The sequence below is a fragment of the Psammomys obesus genome, unplaced genomic scaffold, assembly GCF_907164565.1.
Source record: "Psammomys obesus unplaced genomic scaffold, mPsaObe1.curated_primary_1811, whole genome shotgun sequence".
Taxonomy (NCBI): domain Eukaryota; kingdom Metazoa; phylum Chordata; class Mammalia; order Rodentia; family Muridae; genus Psammomys; species Psammomys obesus.
The window spans coordinates 3699745-3715066 of record NW_026593947.1 but is presented as its reverse complement, the minus strand read 5'-3'; the positions used below and the strand labels follow the sequence as shown (position 1 = coordinate 3715066).

General features: G+C 48.7%; 2 protein-coding genes and 1 pseudogene across 4 annotated transcripts in view; 1 reads left to right on the top strand and 2 right to left on the bottom strand.

The window, feature by feature from the left end:
- Ttc13 (tetratricopeptide repeat domain 13) overlaps positions 1-1386 on the bottom strand; it is a 40179-nt gene extending 38793 nt beyond the window's left edge. The window contains exon 1 of the mRNA XM_055617568.1: positions 1155-1386. Within this exon, the coding sequence (XP_055473543.1) occupies positions 1155-1386 (232 nt within the window). The remainder of the gene's footprint in view (positions 1-1154) is intronic.
- Positions 1387-1606: 220 nt separating this feature from the next.
- The window catches only part of Arv1 (ARV1 homolog, fatty acid homeostasis modulator), a 24651-nt gene continuing 10935 nt past the window's right edge, over positions 1607-15322 (top strand). The window contains exons 1-6 of one of the 3 annotated variants that reach the window (XM_055617530.1): positions 1607-1774; positions 4433-4552; positions 7085-7238; positions 10354-10578; positions 11353-11497; positions 13939-14272. In XM_055617530.1, the coding sequence (XP_055473505.1) occupies positions 1607-1774; positions 4433-4552; positions 7085-7238; positions 10354-10578; positions 11353-11495 (810 nt within the window). In that variant the 3' untranslated portion in view covers positions 11496-11497; positions 13939-14272. The other 2 variants (XM_055617532.1, XM_055617531.1) reach the window with 2 other exon arrangements.
- LOC129684396 (acyl-CoA-binding protein-like) lies at positions 8230-8531 on the bottom strand (annotated as a pseudogene).

The following is a 15322-nucleotide window of genomic DNA, read 5'->3' as shown; positions in this document are numbered from 1 at the left end:
TGTTTGCAAAATTGAGCATGGTAGGTCACATTTGTAATCCCAGCACTTGGGAGCTTAGCAGAAGGATCATGGTAAACGGAAGTTCGAAGCCAGCCTGGGCTAAGAAAGACCCTTTCCCAAAAACAAAAACAAAGGCACCCGCTACCTGTACTTTGTTCTTCCTTCTACAGCTGAGACCTTTGGGGCTAGCCTTTTCATTGTGCCTTAGTTTTCCCTTCTGAATAAGGAGCTGCCATTCAAGACAGTGGCTACTGTTTTTATGGTAAATTAAGCTGCCAAACAAGACTAAATGAGGAAAACAAAACTTCATACTCAAGGAAACAGAGTCTCCAATTTACAGACAAGTTCACAGAGAGGTAACTCCCTTGCTCAGAATCAGGTGACATTAACAGTGGCGGTTCGTTTCAATAAGGAATGCTGGCCGCATCAGCCACAGTGGGTAGCCAAGGCTGAGCACAAAATAAGTCACAAAAGTCACTCTCGGTGACTGAGACTTTCTCCAAGAAGCCAGACGGTGCTCAAAGGAAATCAGATTGGGCTAATTTGGGCTAAGAAATTAGGTAGCGGCTGGGCTGAACACCAGTGGGATGTCTAAAAAGGCATCAGCCAACTGCTGGTAGGTATGGAAGACCCAGAACTTTCCCAAGGCAAGTCATAGGGTGAGGGGAAGGCACGGCGGAGAGGGTACTGATGGGTTTAAAAAAAAAAAAAGACCATTCTCCAACTCGAAACGGAAAAAGAGTATGTGTGTTCTGCCCAGAGTTCGTCTTCCACGACTTATTCTACAGGCCTACAACGTCTGCCTTCAATGAATGAGCCTGAGCCGCTGGAACGCACGCAGGATTCAGACTTGAGGCTCTCCACCCTTAGGGGTACATCTGAGGGGGACGGGCCAGTGCTGATGTCACCCCGCAGATCCAAAAGGCTTGCATCTCTCAGGATAGGATTCTTGGGGTGGGGACTGAGCCCAAGACTCCATTCCGGGCAGGCAGAAAGGAAGTCAGAATTCCTGACCCGCGCACGCCAGCAGGCACCCTCGGGGCGGGTCCCAGTCCCCGCCGCCCGCCTAAACCCATGCCCGCTCTCCCCACCTCCCAGGCGCCTCCACGCTGGGCAGGGGCGGCCGCAGGGAGAGGGCGGCTTGGCCCACTCACCGCACTCCGGGTACTGGTCCGCCCAGTCCCCCGACTGCGGGCAGCCGCCGCCCGCCGGGGCCTCCTGCTGCTGCCGGTGCTGAAGCTCCTGCTTCAGCAAGGACAGCGGAGAGTAGTGCTCCGTGGCCCGCGCGCAGGCCAGCGCCCCCAGTAGCAGCAGCAGCTGCAGTAGCCGCACCACCCCAGCGCCCAAGCAGCCCCAGCAGCCGCAGCCGCGGCCGGCAGGTGCCATCTTCCCGCACGGCGCAGGCGCGGCCGTGCTCGGCCCAACGCGGGCAGGTGGGCGCGGAGCGCGGCCGCAGTACTCGCCGGGAGTCGTAGTCCGCGGCCGGTTAGCCTCACGTGCGTGTCCGGCATACGGACTACAAGTCCCAGTGAGGCCCTTGGTGAGCCTTTCGAGTCCTAGTCAAGCGACTTCCGCCGGGAACCGGAAGTAGGAGCCTAGAGTGGCCATGGGGACGGGCGGGCGCAGGAGTTCGCGGTCCGGGAAGGGCACCGAGGGCGCGGCGGCGGCGGCGGCGGCCTCCTCCCCTTGTCTGTACCGTTGTATCGAGTGCAACCGGGAGGCCCGGGAGCTGTACCGGGACTACAGCCACGGCGTGCTCAAGATAACCATCTGTGTGAGCGCGCCGGGGCGGGGCGGGCCGGGGCGCGGCTAAGAAGGCGGACCCGAACGCTTTGTCGTCCGGGGCGCGAGTCCTTGAGCACGTAGGGGAGGAGTGGTCATTTTGATGGTGAGAAAGAGAAACAAGAGGCAGGCCACTGATGTCCCAAGACTTATGACACCCGGGAGTGCTGGCGCATTGCTGTGACTCCAGCACTTTACTCGCACGCCAGGCAGGAAGATCACGAATTGGATGCCAGCCTTGGTTACCTAAAGAGAGAGGGAGAGACCCTGCCTCAAACGAATAATGAGTGATGGGAAGAGATGTCATTCACTTAGGAAATAGTCATTGTGGCAAGAAGCCTGTCATTCTCGTGTTGAGCCTGAGGAGATGGAAGCAATGTTTGAGATCCGGCACTGTAGAGATTTCTTAGAAGAAAACTGCCTTCTCAGGGTACTTGTCAATTAAATAATAAATGATGCAGCAATTTAACCAAATAGAAAACATTTACTACGGTCAGGAATGTTCCTCGGTTGCTAGGGTGCTTGCCTGACATCCCTCACCATGTGAACCCTCGAGGCATGGTGGCACACACCTGTAATCCCTGCAGTTGGGAGGTGGAGGCAAGAGGACCAGAAGTTCAAAACCACGGGCCTGTGTGAAAGCTAAACCCAAGTGCCCTGCAGAAACCTCAGGTGTTCTGAACCACAGAGCCATTTATTTCTCCAGTCCCCTTTCCATTGATTTTGAGGCTTAGAGACCCTCTATCTATCTATCTATCTATCTATCTATCTATCTATCTATCTTTACTCCTTCCTCTCTCTTTTTTTTTTTTTTACTAAAAGTAGTAAACTTCCAGTTAGTTGATCTGCTGCCAGTGTGTGTGTGCGCGTGTGTTTCCTCCTTGTGTTCACAGTGGAAGCAGGAGGATACAGTGGAGAGGGGTGCTGATGGAAGAGAAAGCAGGTCCTACTGATGGAGACAGTGGCTGACAGTGAACTCCCTGTGTGTCAGGCGCTACAAGTGATGGACCGCACACAGCACGCCGCCTGGTCCTAGCAGCTCACCAGCATCACCTCATGTAACAGTCTTCAGAAGGCAGGGCCCTGAGGGTAGTAGAGAACAGCGTCGAGGAAGGAGTGCTCTTGTTACCTTAGAACACCCACTGCACAGCCATCTGTGCAAACGGTACAGAAGGGATAGGAGCTCTGTGTTTCCTGATACTGGTCTTTCCCCTCCTGCTTCCAAAAGTTGTCTATCTCCTAATCTTACATTTGGGGTGCTGTGTGAAAGTGGGGTTTAGATAGACGGAGAGAGGGACTTACCAACTTAATGGTTTCTTTGAACACTAATGTTGCATCTCCTGGCTTGAACCTCATACATGAGGGGAGGAGATGAGCCCTGGAGTGGTGAAAAAAGGGAAATCTGGGAAGGAGCCATCGTCCTGGGCTTGATTTCTGAGTGTGGCTACTCGTTAACTCACTCTTTGATCAGGTAACAGAAAATGTGAACATCTGTATGTCCATTTTGACAGCTAGATTGGCATTCCAGGAATAACACAACTGCTGGTTCACCTGGGAACTGGAAAAGCATGGTGTTTCTTACAATGGTATGAATGAAGTGGAGAATCTCTTCCCAGGTGAAAGCGAATGTGTTTTGTTATGTTTAAGTACGAGGTTGCAATTCTCCAATACACTTGACCTTTTTTTTAGGTTTTGATGTAACTGAAAGGTGATCCTGGTATGTATGTGTGCCTGTTATTTCTGTTTCTGTTTTACCTGTCAGTCTCTCAGAATTGCAGCCACTCAGTTATCGCAATGAATGGTAGCATTGGTGCAACTTTGAAACTAATACTGTGTCTATGTCCAATGGTTGCCTAGCAACCTGTGATTGGATGTGATTAAATAGCCCGGTTCTAACTTCTCCTCACAGATAGGAGCCTGAGGGGAGGCCACTGTGGAAGCTTAGGGAGTCTAGCGTTGGGTGACATAAATGCACACAGAATAGCACTGTCCACTGTGTCCGTGGTAGCAGAGAAAGACATTTTCTCTCCAGGTTCTTGATCTCACTGGAGAAAAGCCCAGGCTCAGGATTGCTGATTACGCTGACTGTGTCCACCAGTCGCTGTCAGAGCTAGGAGGTAGGAACCCCATTGAACACCTTCCTCCAGGTCCTGAGCCACAGGCTCTGCCACAGCCTGGCAGCCAGAGTGCATCAGAGTTTCGCTTTAAGAAATCATGCAAACCAAAGTGGAGTTGAAAGTAGGATCTTCTAAAATACTTTTGTGCCTGGAGTGGGTGTCTAAATCTGAGTTCTTTCTGTTTTGTTTTTAGAGGCAGGATCTCCCTGTTCAGCACTTGCTGACTTTAAACTCAGGGTCCTCTTACCTCTGTGTCTCAAATGCTGGGGTTAGTTATGTGTTAGCACGTTTGGCTTTCCTTTTAGATTCTTGATATAAATTTAAAATAATTCGTATTTCTAGTTAGAAGTCTGTACTTAGTCTGTACTTAGAAGGCATTTCCTACATGGGTGAACTTCTTAAATCTGCGGATTTTAAATAGATGCTGGTATACCTTGTTGCTGGGAAAGTCCAAAACAGCCTCCAGTTTTTAATTTTTTTCAGAATGTATTAATTTGTTTGCTCTAATTTTATTTTGTATTTTTTTTTTTCAGAAATCCTGCCAGAAACCAGTAGACAAATATATTGAGTATGATCCTGTTATTATCTTGATTAATGCCATTTTATGCAAAGCTCAGGCCTATAGGCATATTCTTTTCAACACTAAACTAAATGTAAGTTATGGCATTTTAATTTCTTGAATTTATGTGTTGTTGAAGGAGGATATATATGCACTTGATTGCAGGTGCTGTGGAAGCTGGAGATGGACTTACAGGTAGTTGTGTGCCTCCAGTCATGGCTTTTGGGAACATAATTCTCGTCTCTGTAAAAACAATATACCCTCTTAACTGCCAAGCCCTCTTTGCAACCTTGGTTTAAAAAAAAAAAAAAAATTAATGTTACTTGATGCTTTTGTGTTTAAAAGGAATAATAACAGTTTCAAACAGAATTAAAGAATATGTAACAGTTCTAACTGTGGGAAATCCCCCTCTCATCATGTCTGGAAGCATTCTAGAAGTGGCTGATACAAATTTAAAAGAGTATCAGTGCTTAGTGACTGTGTTCAGGGGAGGATGTGGTCACAGCAAGAAGCAGACAGCTGTAGTCTGGATTGCCTGTAGCGGGTTACTTCTTAAAATGCTGAGTTTGTGCAGAAGAAAACTAAGTATCTCTGGGTAGGTGTATATTTTCTTAGCTCATTGCTGTGACCTAACACCTGAGAGGAAGCAGCTTCAGGTTGGCTCACAGTGAGTCCGTGTGATGGGGCACAGCATGCCAATGAGGGTGAGGCAAGTGGGGCCCAGCCAGGGTTCAGCTGGCGTCTGTTCCCCCCTCTTCCCTGGCCAGGGACCCAGCCTGTGGTGGACTGCTGTCCATAGCCAGTCTTCCCTCTTAGCTTGTTAGTCCTGTTTGCAAACACCCTAACACAGAGGTAGTTTATTTTGTTTTGTTTTTCCAACAGTATTTTATTCAGATTCGCAGTCTCATTACAGCTGATCTAAGAACATTAAAATAAGAACTCAAATACAATCAGATGTCAAAGATTGGGCTTCAAACATTATGGCCTGTGATGCCAAGATTGCCGTGATCTCTCCAATATAAAACCACATTCTCACCTCAGTGGCCGCCAAACCATTCAGCACAGCTTCCTTAACTGTAAGCTGTTTGAAGCTACCGACTTTAGGACTTTGAATTACTTTTTCACCCTTTGAATCTTTTGAATAGCTGTAGGGAGTTGGGCGAACCAGCTCCACCTTGGCATAGTGCTAAGATGTGGCTAACCAAGGCTTTAAGTAAGTCACAGCAGCAGTCACCAGCGCCAAGAACCTCCAAAAATTATAGACAGACTTGGCCATGGTCTAAAGTGGAAGGTCTGTTTCCCCAAACTACCAACAGAATGTCACCCTAGGTATTTTTAATTAATTAATTTGACAGTCAAAAATCCAGCACTCAATAGAAGAAAGTTATACCTGGATTTAGGAAGCAAACATTAATGTGGCATTCCTAAATTTGGGCAGAAGTGGACAGTGCAGTGCTCTGCTCCTTAAATAATCAAGGCCTTGAGTGAGGAGTGTCGATTTCCAAGCTTGCTTACACACTGAAGATGTCCTGGGGTGTGGGAGACCTCCCCAGACTAGCTCAGTTAGCGTCTTTGAGTTTTTTACTGTCCTTCCCCTGATGTTTCCAGAGTGCCACCAGAGGACTGTATGCCAGCTGAGGAGCCTCAGAACCTGAGTCTGTTAGGTTGGGTTAGGTTGCTTGTTGTTATGTCTACAACAAGCATACATACCTACTGTGAGCTAATATGGACAGCTCAGTTTGCAGGATTGGGGAAAATGGTAAAATTGATTTAAAAAATTAGCATCTTAAGAGCTTTCAACTTATTTTCACTGTATAGCTTTTTCTTTTTCATTGACCTAATACTCATTCAGCCCAGAAGCTTTTTTTTAATTGCTGTTCAGACTAATAGTTAATGTAGTGTACTGTAATCTTTAGGTTAGCTGGAGGTGGTGGCGCACACCTTTAACTCCAACGCCAAGGGCAGAGGCAGGTGGCTCTTTGAATCCAAGGCCAGCCTGGTCTACAGTGAGTTCCGAAACAGCCAGGGCCACACAGAGAAATCCTGTCTGGAGAAAACCAAAAACAGAAAACAAGATCCCTTAAGGTTAAATTGATTGTCTTCTGACTGTTCCCCCCTGTGTAAGTCACATCAGTGTATTTGGCTATGTGTGGGGATGGGCGTTAAAAATATGATAAAGGTGAACTGTTAAAAGCAGTGATTCCTGGCTGGGATGCACACTAGGGCCAACCAGGAATTGCTGCAGAATACACCTACCCAGCTTTTATTCCTAAAAATCTGACTCCAGACTGGGTCCTCGGCTGGTTCAAGCTCGTAATTCCCACGTGGAGCTCCGGTAGACACTGCTACTTCAGAACTTGTCAGTGACAGAAGAATGGAATTGGCCAGTTAAAAAGCTCGGAGTATCTGCACGGGGCATTCTCAGTACCACTTCCAAGTGGAAAGTGCTGCACATTTATAGTCCGAGGACTTGGAAGGCTGAGGCCAGAGGCCTTGGCTGCAAAGCAAGACCCTACCTCAAAACCAGAGTAAACCGTACACGTGTGCATGCTGCGGTGCGCCTGTTGGCGAGCAGTGAGCCGCCTGCTGCTTTCCCTGACCCGGTGACACTGTGTTTGGCTGTCAGATCCATGGGAAACTCTGCATGTTTTGTTTGCTTTGTGAAGCATACCTGAGGTGGTGGCAGCTGCAGGACTCCAGCCAGAGCATAGCCCCCGATGACTTGATCCGGTACGCCAAGGAGTGGGACTTCTACAGGATGTTCGTGGTTGCTTCTTTCGGTAAGCTGATGCTGTGTTTTGCTAACTAGCACCTCACAATTCTGGTTAAAGCCAAGACACACGGTGAGACAGCTGGTAATACCGGACTGGAGACCATATTTCAGCTCAGCCACTAACTGCCTGGTGAGTTTGTCCGAGTCACCTGCTTGCTTTGCCTTAATACATGAACATTTTGTAAAATGCTTTAAACATTTTTAAGTTCTTACTGTCCGCCTTGAAGATTGAGTCAGTCCTGTCATTTGAAAGCACACTGATACCTGCCTGGCATTCCCCAGAGTGTTAGGCTGGCTGCATCGTGAGGATGTCTACAGGAAGCTTGCTGCTGTGGGGCTGCGAACAAGGACTTCCCATACTTCCCTGTGTTTGGAAGCACCTTCCATTGAAATTAAAATCCGTGGCTTTCTCTCCAGAGTTGCATTGGATTAGTTTCTGTGACAGCTTGATTTCCAGTTTTCATCCTTTCTGCCTCAGAAGCCTTTGACTTAAGCCAGGCTATGGCACACATCTGTACTCCCAGCTGCTCTGGAGGCTGAGGCAGAAGGATTGCTAGAATCTAGAAGCTTTGAGTCTAGTCTTGGCAACACAGTGAGACTCCATCTCAAAAATAAAAATAGCCCTTCAGTTAGTCACAAAGCACTGTTTTAGGAGTTCTTCAAGTGTGATGCCTTCCACATCATATTCTGGACCATGTGTCCTCTCTTCTTCTCTGCCATTGCCCCTCTCCTCCCTTGTGTCTCATTCATCCATCTTCTCATAGCTCCAGATATCCACATCTGACCTAGACCTTTCTCCTGACCTCTGGACCCTGTGTCTACCTACCTCCTCCTCTTCTTCTTCCTCCTCCTCCTCTTTTTTTTGAATAACAAATGTACTTTTAATTGATTTCAGGTAAAAACTGTAGGGAGAAAGAGCAATGATTAGTTCTGGCCCTAATTTATCAGAGCCAAATCATCTACATTAGAAAAAAAAAAAAAAAAAAACAATTATGTCCTCATAGGTCACACATGTGGCTGGCAACCAAATCTGGTCTTTTATCTCTGTGTTTCTTCTTTAACTCTTCTACTTTCTCCACAAAGGCTTTCACAGCATTTCCCTTGGAAGTTCCTTTAGCTTACTCCACGAATCCCGCTTGGCTTTGCCTTTGAGGTCCATCAGCCCAGAATGCTCTGTATTTTTATTGTCCGTGGTGGCTTGTTTGAAGTGGCTGGAGATGAATAGCATGTCTTCGTCACGTGGCTGAGTTTTGAGGTACTTCACCTCCTCAGAAGCTTTGTCAAAATCAGCCTGAGACATTCTGGCAAGGTGACCTGGATCTCAAAAGCGTGGGAGGAAGCTCAGAGCAGGCAGTAGTCAAGCTCTCCACCTGCTTCTTAGCGGCCCTTCTGGACAGCTAGAAAGTTGCCATCTCTGAGCCTGCTCCTGCTCTGCCTCTGCCCTCAGCCTCTCACTGCAGGTTGCTAAAACTAAAGGCCTTAATGTCCTGCCTGAACCTCTCTCTCTTTGGAGCCCTCTGTTCAGTTACCGAAAGCCTTGCTCATTTCACCTTCAGAAAAGCTTTACCCTGCCTCCGTGTCTGGCTGGGACTTTATACAAGGTAGAGAGTAACATGTGCCTCAGGCCTGGCACTGTTCCCCAAGGTTCCCTTTCTGAGAAGTACAGTGCCCATTTGGATCTGTAGTAGCTCTTTCCTGCTTCCTGTGCAGTGACAGAGGTCTTTGCATTGTGATAAGCCCCTCCTCCCCGTTGATCTCAAGGCGCTTACTGCTGCTGCTCTAGCCCTGTCTCAGCCATGCTTCAGGCGCATTCAGTGAGCCTCCAGCCTTTGGACTGGTTTTTCCCTTTGCTCCGGTGCTTGTCCATGGTGTCCCCATGTCTGACTTTGTGTCCCCGGGGTCTTGGTTTCAATCTCATCTTAGTGACACTTCTCCTGACAACCCTACTTTGTGTCTTGCTCTGCTGTACCTTTCTTTAGGTGCACACCATCTCATGAATACAAGTGCTGTGGTTATTATGACTACTGATTTGCCCTCACGCACTTAGGTTAAGCCCAGTGAATGTTTGGCCTGTTGTGGCTGCTCAGTAGGCATTTGTCGGGGGCTGAATGAAGGGTTGCTTGCAGACAGACTTACTTTCCAGCATGACCATGTCCATGGTCAGCCTGGGGTTGCTCACTCGCCGTTTCAGCATCCAGCACTGCTGGGTTACTGAAGGACTATTTGGTGTCTGTGTAGTAGACACTGGAGACACATCAATGAAAAACAAAACAAAACAAAAACACTGATGTTCTCACCCTCAGAGCTTAGAAGCAAGGATGGCTTGTGACCTGCGTACTTGAGCTTAAGACTGTTTTAGTAACGTGATACACATTCAGTCCATAATTAAGCTATCACTGAGACTCTGTTGCAGCTTTAAAAAACTTGATGTTTTTTATTGTCTGTCTAGCTAAAACCTGACATGCACAGTGCAGGTTTGTCACCGTGTGTATCTTGAGGACTGTAATATTAAGGAAACACTCAGGTGGGCTGGAGAGGGCTCAGCAGTCAGGGGCAGGTGCTGACCAGCACCCACACTGGCTGACTCAGCTACTGAAAGTCCAGCCTCAAGGGGTTGGATGCCCTAGCCCTGACCTCCACACAGTGGTACTCGTGTATACACACACACAGGCAGGCACAGATAGTTAACAATAAAATAAACATTAAAAAATACTCAAGCATATTGCCCAATGCAAGAGCTAAAATGTAGTTTCAGGCTTTAAAGCTTTCTCAGGATTGGTGGCTGATACTGATAATCTCAGATGTAATCCTGGAACTCTGAGGTGCAGTAAGCCCCAAAGGTTAAGACCAACCTCGGCATGGAAGCATGGCACCAGCCCTCACCCCACCCAAAAGGAGAAAAAAAACTATAAAACCTATTGAAATATGTCTCTTACGTCATGCCAGCATGATTTAACACAAAACCTTTGTGTGTGTGCATGCTTGTGTGCACATGTGTAAGAAAATGATGTTGTTAAGGTGATTTTTGTGACATCGGCCGAGTTCTTTGTTGGAATTGGGATTCTTGGTTTTCAGGGTTACATTTGAGTGAGGTATCTGTGTTTCTCTCATTTGCTCCATAGAACAAGCTGCCTTTTTTACTGGCATTTTTGCGTTCCTGTGGGTAGAGCAACCCATGACCGCAAAGAGAGCACCCGACCTTGTCCTGCTGCTGAAGGCGCTGCTGCTGTCCAGCTATGGGAAGCTCCTGCTGATCCCAGCCGTCATATGGGAGCACGACTACACCCCGCTGTGCCTCAGGCTCATTAAAGTCTTCGTCCTGACGTCCAACTTCCAGGCCATCCGAGGTGAGTGGGGCCTTCCGAACAGGGTGCTCCCAGACTCATGCTGGCTCTGCGCATGTCAGCAGTGCCCTGCGCAGCAGACACTGGGATCGTTCAGCTCAGCCTGTGTGCCGTGAGTCTTAAAGCGCATTCACCCACAGTGTCTTTCCTGGAGGCTAGGCAGCAGCCTTCTGTTACCTGTGCTTTATCAATGGCTTTAAGGGGCTGTGAGGGTGAGTGGCTTGTCCAAAGTTACGAGACTGAGCAGTTGTCTGGCCAAGAGAAAATGCCAGGTACCTGCCTCCCATGCGAAGACAGTTTCTGCCTGCCAGATGGGTCTTTCAGGCACCACAATGAAAGTGTTGTTGTGAATGAAGCTGCTGCCTGACCTTCTTGTCAGGCTCTTCCTGAACTGTGGTGCTGCAAGTGAAAATTCCTTTCTGTTAGTCTCTTTAAGCCTTCAGTTGGATGGTGGTGGTTGTTTTGAGACAGTCTCCCTATGTAGCCCAGGCTGCCCTTAAACTCATGGCAGTCCGTCTGTATGAAGCTTGCAAGAGCTGGGGTTACAGGCAGGACCACCACAGCCTGCTTTATTTTCTCTTTATTTCATGGCCTTTCTGCTTGAGAAGAGCAGGCTGTTTGTGTTCGAGCAGGGACTTTAGCTCAGGACAGTGTCGACTAAGGAGCAGGGTGGGGTTCCTCAGGTGAGCGTCATGCAGCGTTTCTCACCGCCATGCATCTCCCAGGCCCTGTCATGTCACAGGAGTTGTTAGGACATTTGCTGCCTTTGTTTTCTAGTGACCCTGAACACCAACCGCAGGCTGTCTCTGTTGGCCGTGCTGAGCGGCTTGTTGCTGGAGAGCATCATGGTCTACTTCTTCCAGAGAATGGAGTGGGATGTGGGCAGTGACTGTGCAGTCTACAAGTCTCAGGACTTCTGAAGGTACTGGAAACCTCTACTTTCTCATGAGTTAACATTTTCTGGGAGACATGACTAATGTCATCTATTCATCCCACATATGGCACCAACAACAGACCCAGGAAATGGTGCCATCCAGAACTAGTTCTGGGATGACTAACAGAGCATGGCAGTTTCCTGGGCAGCTGTCCCTCCAAGGAGCATCTCCTCGGCATTTGTTAGCTCCGTGTGTACCTTGGGGAGGAAAAGGGCCTTGTGACCCCTCCCACATGACTGTATGTTAGTAGGCCTGTTACTGATCGCAGCTGCTAAGGGTTGAGGTCTATGGCTGTGTCATGCCTGGGGGTTAGCATTCCAGGAAAATCCCGTCAGACATGGGTCTTCTTCTGCTGGCTGGCACAGCAGTGTGGCTGAGTTGAAGCTGTGCATGGCCTCTGCCTCACATCCTTCTTCAGGTGGACTGGGGTGCTGGGCTCCCCGGGATCTTCACCTGACTCCACTTCTCCCTACCTGTCCTCAGAGTCCACCCTGTCTCGCCTTTGCTGGGCTACAGGATCTGGGCACATCCGTCCACTGATAGCTGCTGCAGCCTTTTCCAGTTGCTCTTCTCCTTCTCTCCTGTCTCTCAGTCTCTTCCTCTCCAGAGTCCCTCTACTTCTAACTGTCTCTGCATCTCTTAACCACATGGGCTCTGACGAAGCTGCTGAGTGCTTCTCTCCCAGGCCCTTGAAATATCTCTGCTTTCTGCCCTCCACCTTGCCTGCTGGGCCTCTTGGGTCTACCCGAGCTTCAAACTTCTGGAGTGGGTGGTCTCTGCCCATCATGTGATCTCAGCAAGACTCTGGCCTCCGAGAACTGTTCCAAGGACCTGAACTCTCCCTCCCTCTCCTCAGCCACGCTGCCCCCTGTGCTAAGAGCACAGTTTGTTCCTCATTTATCATTTGTGGCATTCCCTCCTTCTCTGTCTAGTTCTCTGCTGTGTGCAGCTCCCTCTGGGACTGTTTCTGACCTGTGGGCCCCTCCTCCATGCGAGGAGGCTAGATCCTAGGATGAAGAAGTGCAGGAGGACCCATCTATAGCAGGGAGGGGAGGCCATGCTCCTCCTAGCTCCTTCAGTGTGTTACCTTGCAGGTGGAGGCTCAACGCCCTGCTGTGCTTTAAGCCAGCTCCTCTTCCTTCCTCCTGGGTCTTTGCAGGTACGGCTGCTAGGCCTGCCCTCCCTCCTGCATGAGCAGCTCTTTATCCTGGACATTCTGTCTGAGCTGCTGCTTCCCCTCCCCCCCCAGTGCACCACCCTTTCCGTGCCCTGGGTCCAGGTCTCAAACTTCACAGGCTACTGCAGCTATGAACCTCATGGTCTCTTTCTATCAGACCTGCTTCCCCACTGGTTCTAGAATTCTAGCCCCACCCTGTCCCTCCCTCCCTCCCTCCCTCCCTCCCTTCCCTCCCTTTCTTCCTTCCTCCCTCCCTCCCTTCCTTCCCTCCCTTCCTTCTTTCCTCTCTCCCTCCCTTTCTTTTTTCCTCCCTCCCTCCCTTTCTTCCTTCTTTCCTTCCTTCCATGAAGGGATAGGCATGTTCTTTCCAGGTCCCTCTCCTCTGCCCAGTGCTGTGTCCTGTCTCCTGCCTGACACTTGGTGACTCTAAGATCGTGGCCCTTCCTGATATGCCCACACTCCAACTGCTGCCACTGCTGGTTTCCCTTCTATAGAATGCCACATTCATTCCTGAGGAGGGATATGTCTCCAGACTGCCCCCTGGCACTTCTACCCAGTTGGCACCTCACAGCAGCTGCCTTCCAAATTCTACCCTAGGCCACCCAGGGCTGTGTTCCCTCAGTGCATCTGTGTATCTGGTTATATGCTATAATTCATAGGCAAAACAAAACAAAAAAAAACAAAACTAATCTTCAATCTTTAGAATCCACTACAGAGTGTAGTAGGATACTCTTTTTTCCTCCTGACCCCAAGCTGCCAGAATAATGATTCAGACTTGAAATATATTTACAGATACCTAGGCCATATAGCTAGGCTCTTCTCCACTAGCTCATAATTTAAAACAACACATTTATACTAATCTACATTCTACCACATGGCTGGTTACCTCTGCTCAGATATCATGTGACTGACCTCCTTATATCTTCCCAGGGAACTCACCCACCTCTAGCTCTAACCCAGAATTCTTTCTGCCTGCCAGATGTGCCGCTTTCTATTCTACCTATTCCTATAGGCCATAGGTTTTTTTAATTGACAGACAATGTATCCATAAAATAGGAAAGATATTCTCCCTGCAGCAGAGCCAGTGGCCTGCTTTCTTGTGTTTTGTTCTGTCTCAGTCTGCTTGAAATTACACCAGGGAGAGACCCTGCATCAGGCTCCTGTGCCCTCCATGGCTCCCAGCCAGCCTTGGGAACAGGTCTTTTATGGAGATCAGAACAGGCCTACAAAGTGTCCCTCTCTTCTCCACAGCTTTATTCTGCACTCTCTATGGCGGGACTGTCTACCTCAAAAGAGAAGGCGCAGAGCGACCAAGGTTCCCGCTTTCTGTGAGTGAAGTCAGGGCTGCAATTCCTGAGCATACCCAGACACCCAAGGAAGATCTGAACCAGCCAGACACAAGGCAAGGAGCACTACAATCACACCCAGACAGGCACTGTGGTCCCAGGAATGAAAGGGTTCACGTTGGCCTGTCTTATGTCCTTTAAGTCTAAGTGTTACATTGCTGGTTTTAAACCGTGTTTTGTGTTTTGCTGAGAGAAACACTTTTAAGTAGTCTTTCAGAATAAATCAAGTTTTTTATACATTTCTGATTCAGTAACTAAGATCATCTTTTGAATTGTCTGAGATAACCAAGATAAGTGTCTTAGTTGTTTCTCTAATGTTGTGATAAAGCACCACAACTAGGGTACTGTATAAAAGAAACTGTTTAATTTGGCTTATAGTTTCAGAGGGTTAGAACGAACAGCTGAGAGCTCACATCTTGATTCACAAGCTTGAGGCACAGTGAGCACTGGAAATCGCAGGAGTCTTTGGAAACATCAAAGCCCACTCCCAGTGATACACTCCCTCCAACAAGGTTACCTCCTAATCCTTCACACATAGTTCCACCTACTGGGAACCAGGTGTTCACATATATGGGCCTAATCCATGGTGGCTCAGCCTTTAATCCCAGCCCTCAGGAGGCAGAGGTAGGCATGTCTCTCATCCGTGCGTTTAAGGCTGGCCTCATCTAGAGAGCAAGTTTCAGAACAGCTAGGGCTGTGAGACAGAGAAACCCCATCTGGAAGAACTCATATACATATATTCCTGTGAGGGCCATTCTCATTCCAGCCACCAAAGTCATAAAAATCCCTAAATGTCACAACCTAGAGGTGAATTCTATCCCCGTAAAGCTGTTGCTGGAAGTGGGTCCAACGGTAGCCTGTCCCTGTCTAATGCCCCTTCTATTTCAGACAAGGTTTCAGTCTCATCCATACCAGTCTTCAGAGCCCTGGCCCAGCGTGTTCTCCTGCCTCAGTCTTCTGAGTAGCTGAGCGTAGCGCTCAAAGAGCTTTAAGCAAGCAATCGGAGCCGGCTGTTCTGGTGCTCACTGTACTCCCAGCTGCTCCAGGCTGAGGCCAGGCAGTCTCGGCAGCACAGTGAGGTCAAGGTCAGGCTGCGAGACTTAGGAAGACCCTCTCTCAGTAAACAGGGCTGGGTAGCTTAGTACAAGACACTGCCTCCCATGGGTGAGGCCCTGCAGTCTTCTGCAGAAAGGTCAGAGCAGTCTACTCAGTTTTTTGTTTGTTTATTTGGTTTTGGCTTAATGAGAGGGTTTCTCCTGGACTCACTTTGTAGACTAGTAGACCAGGCT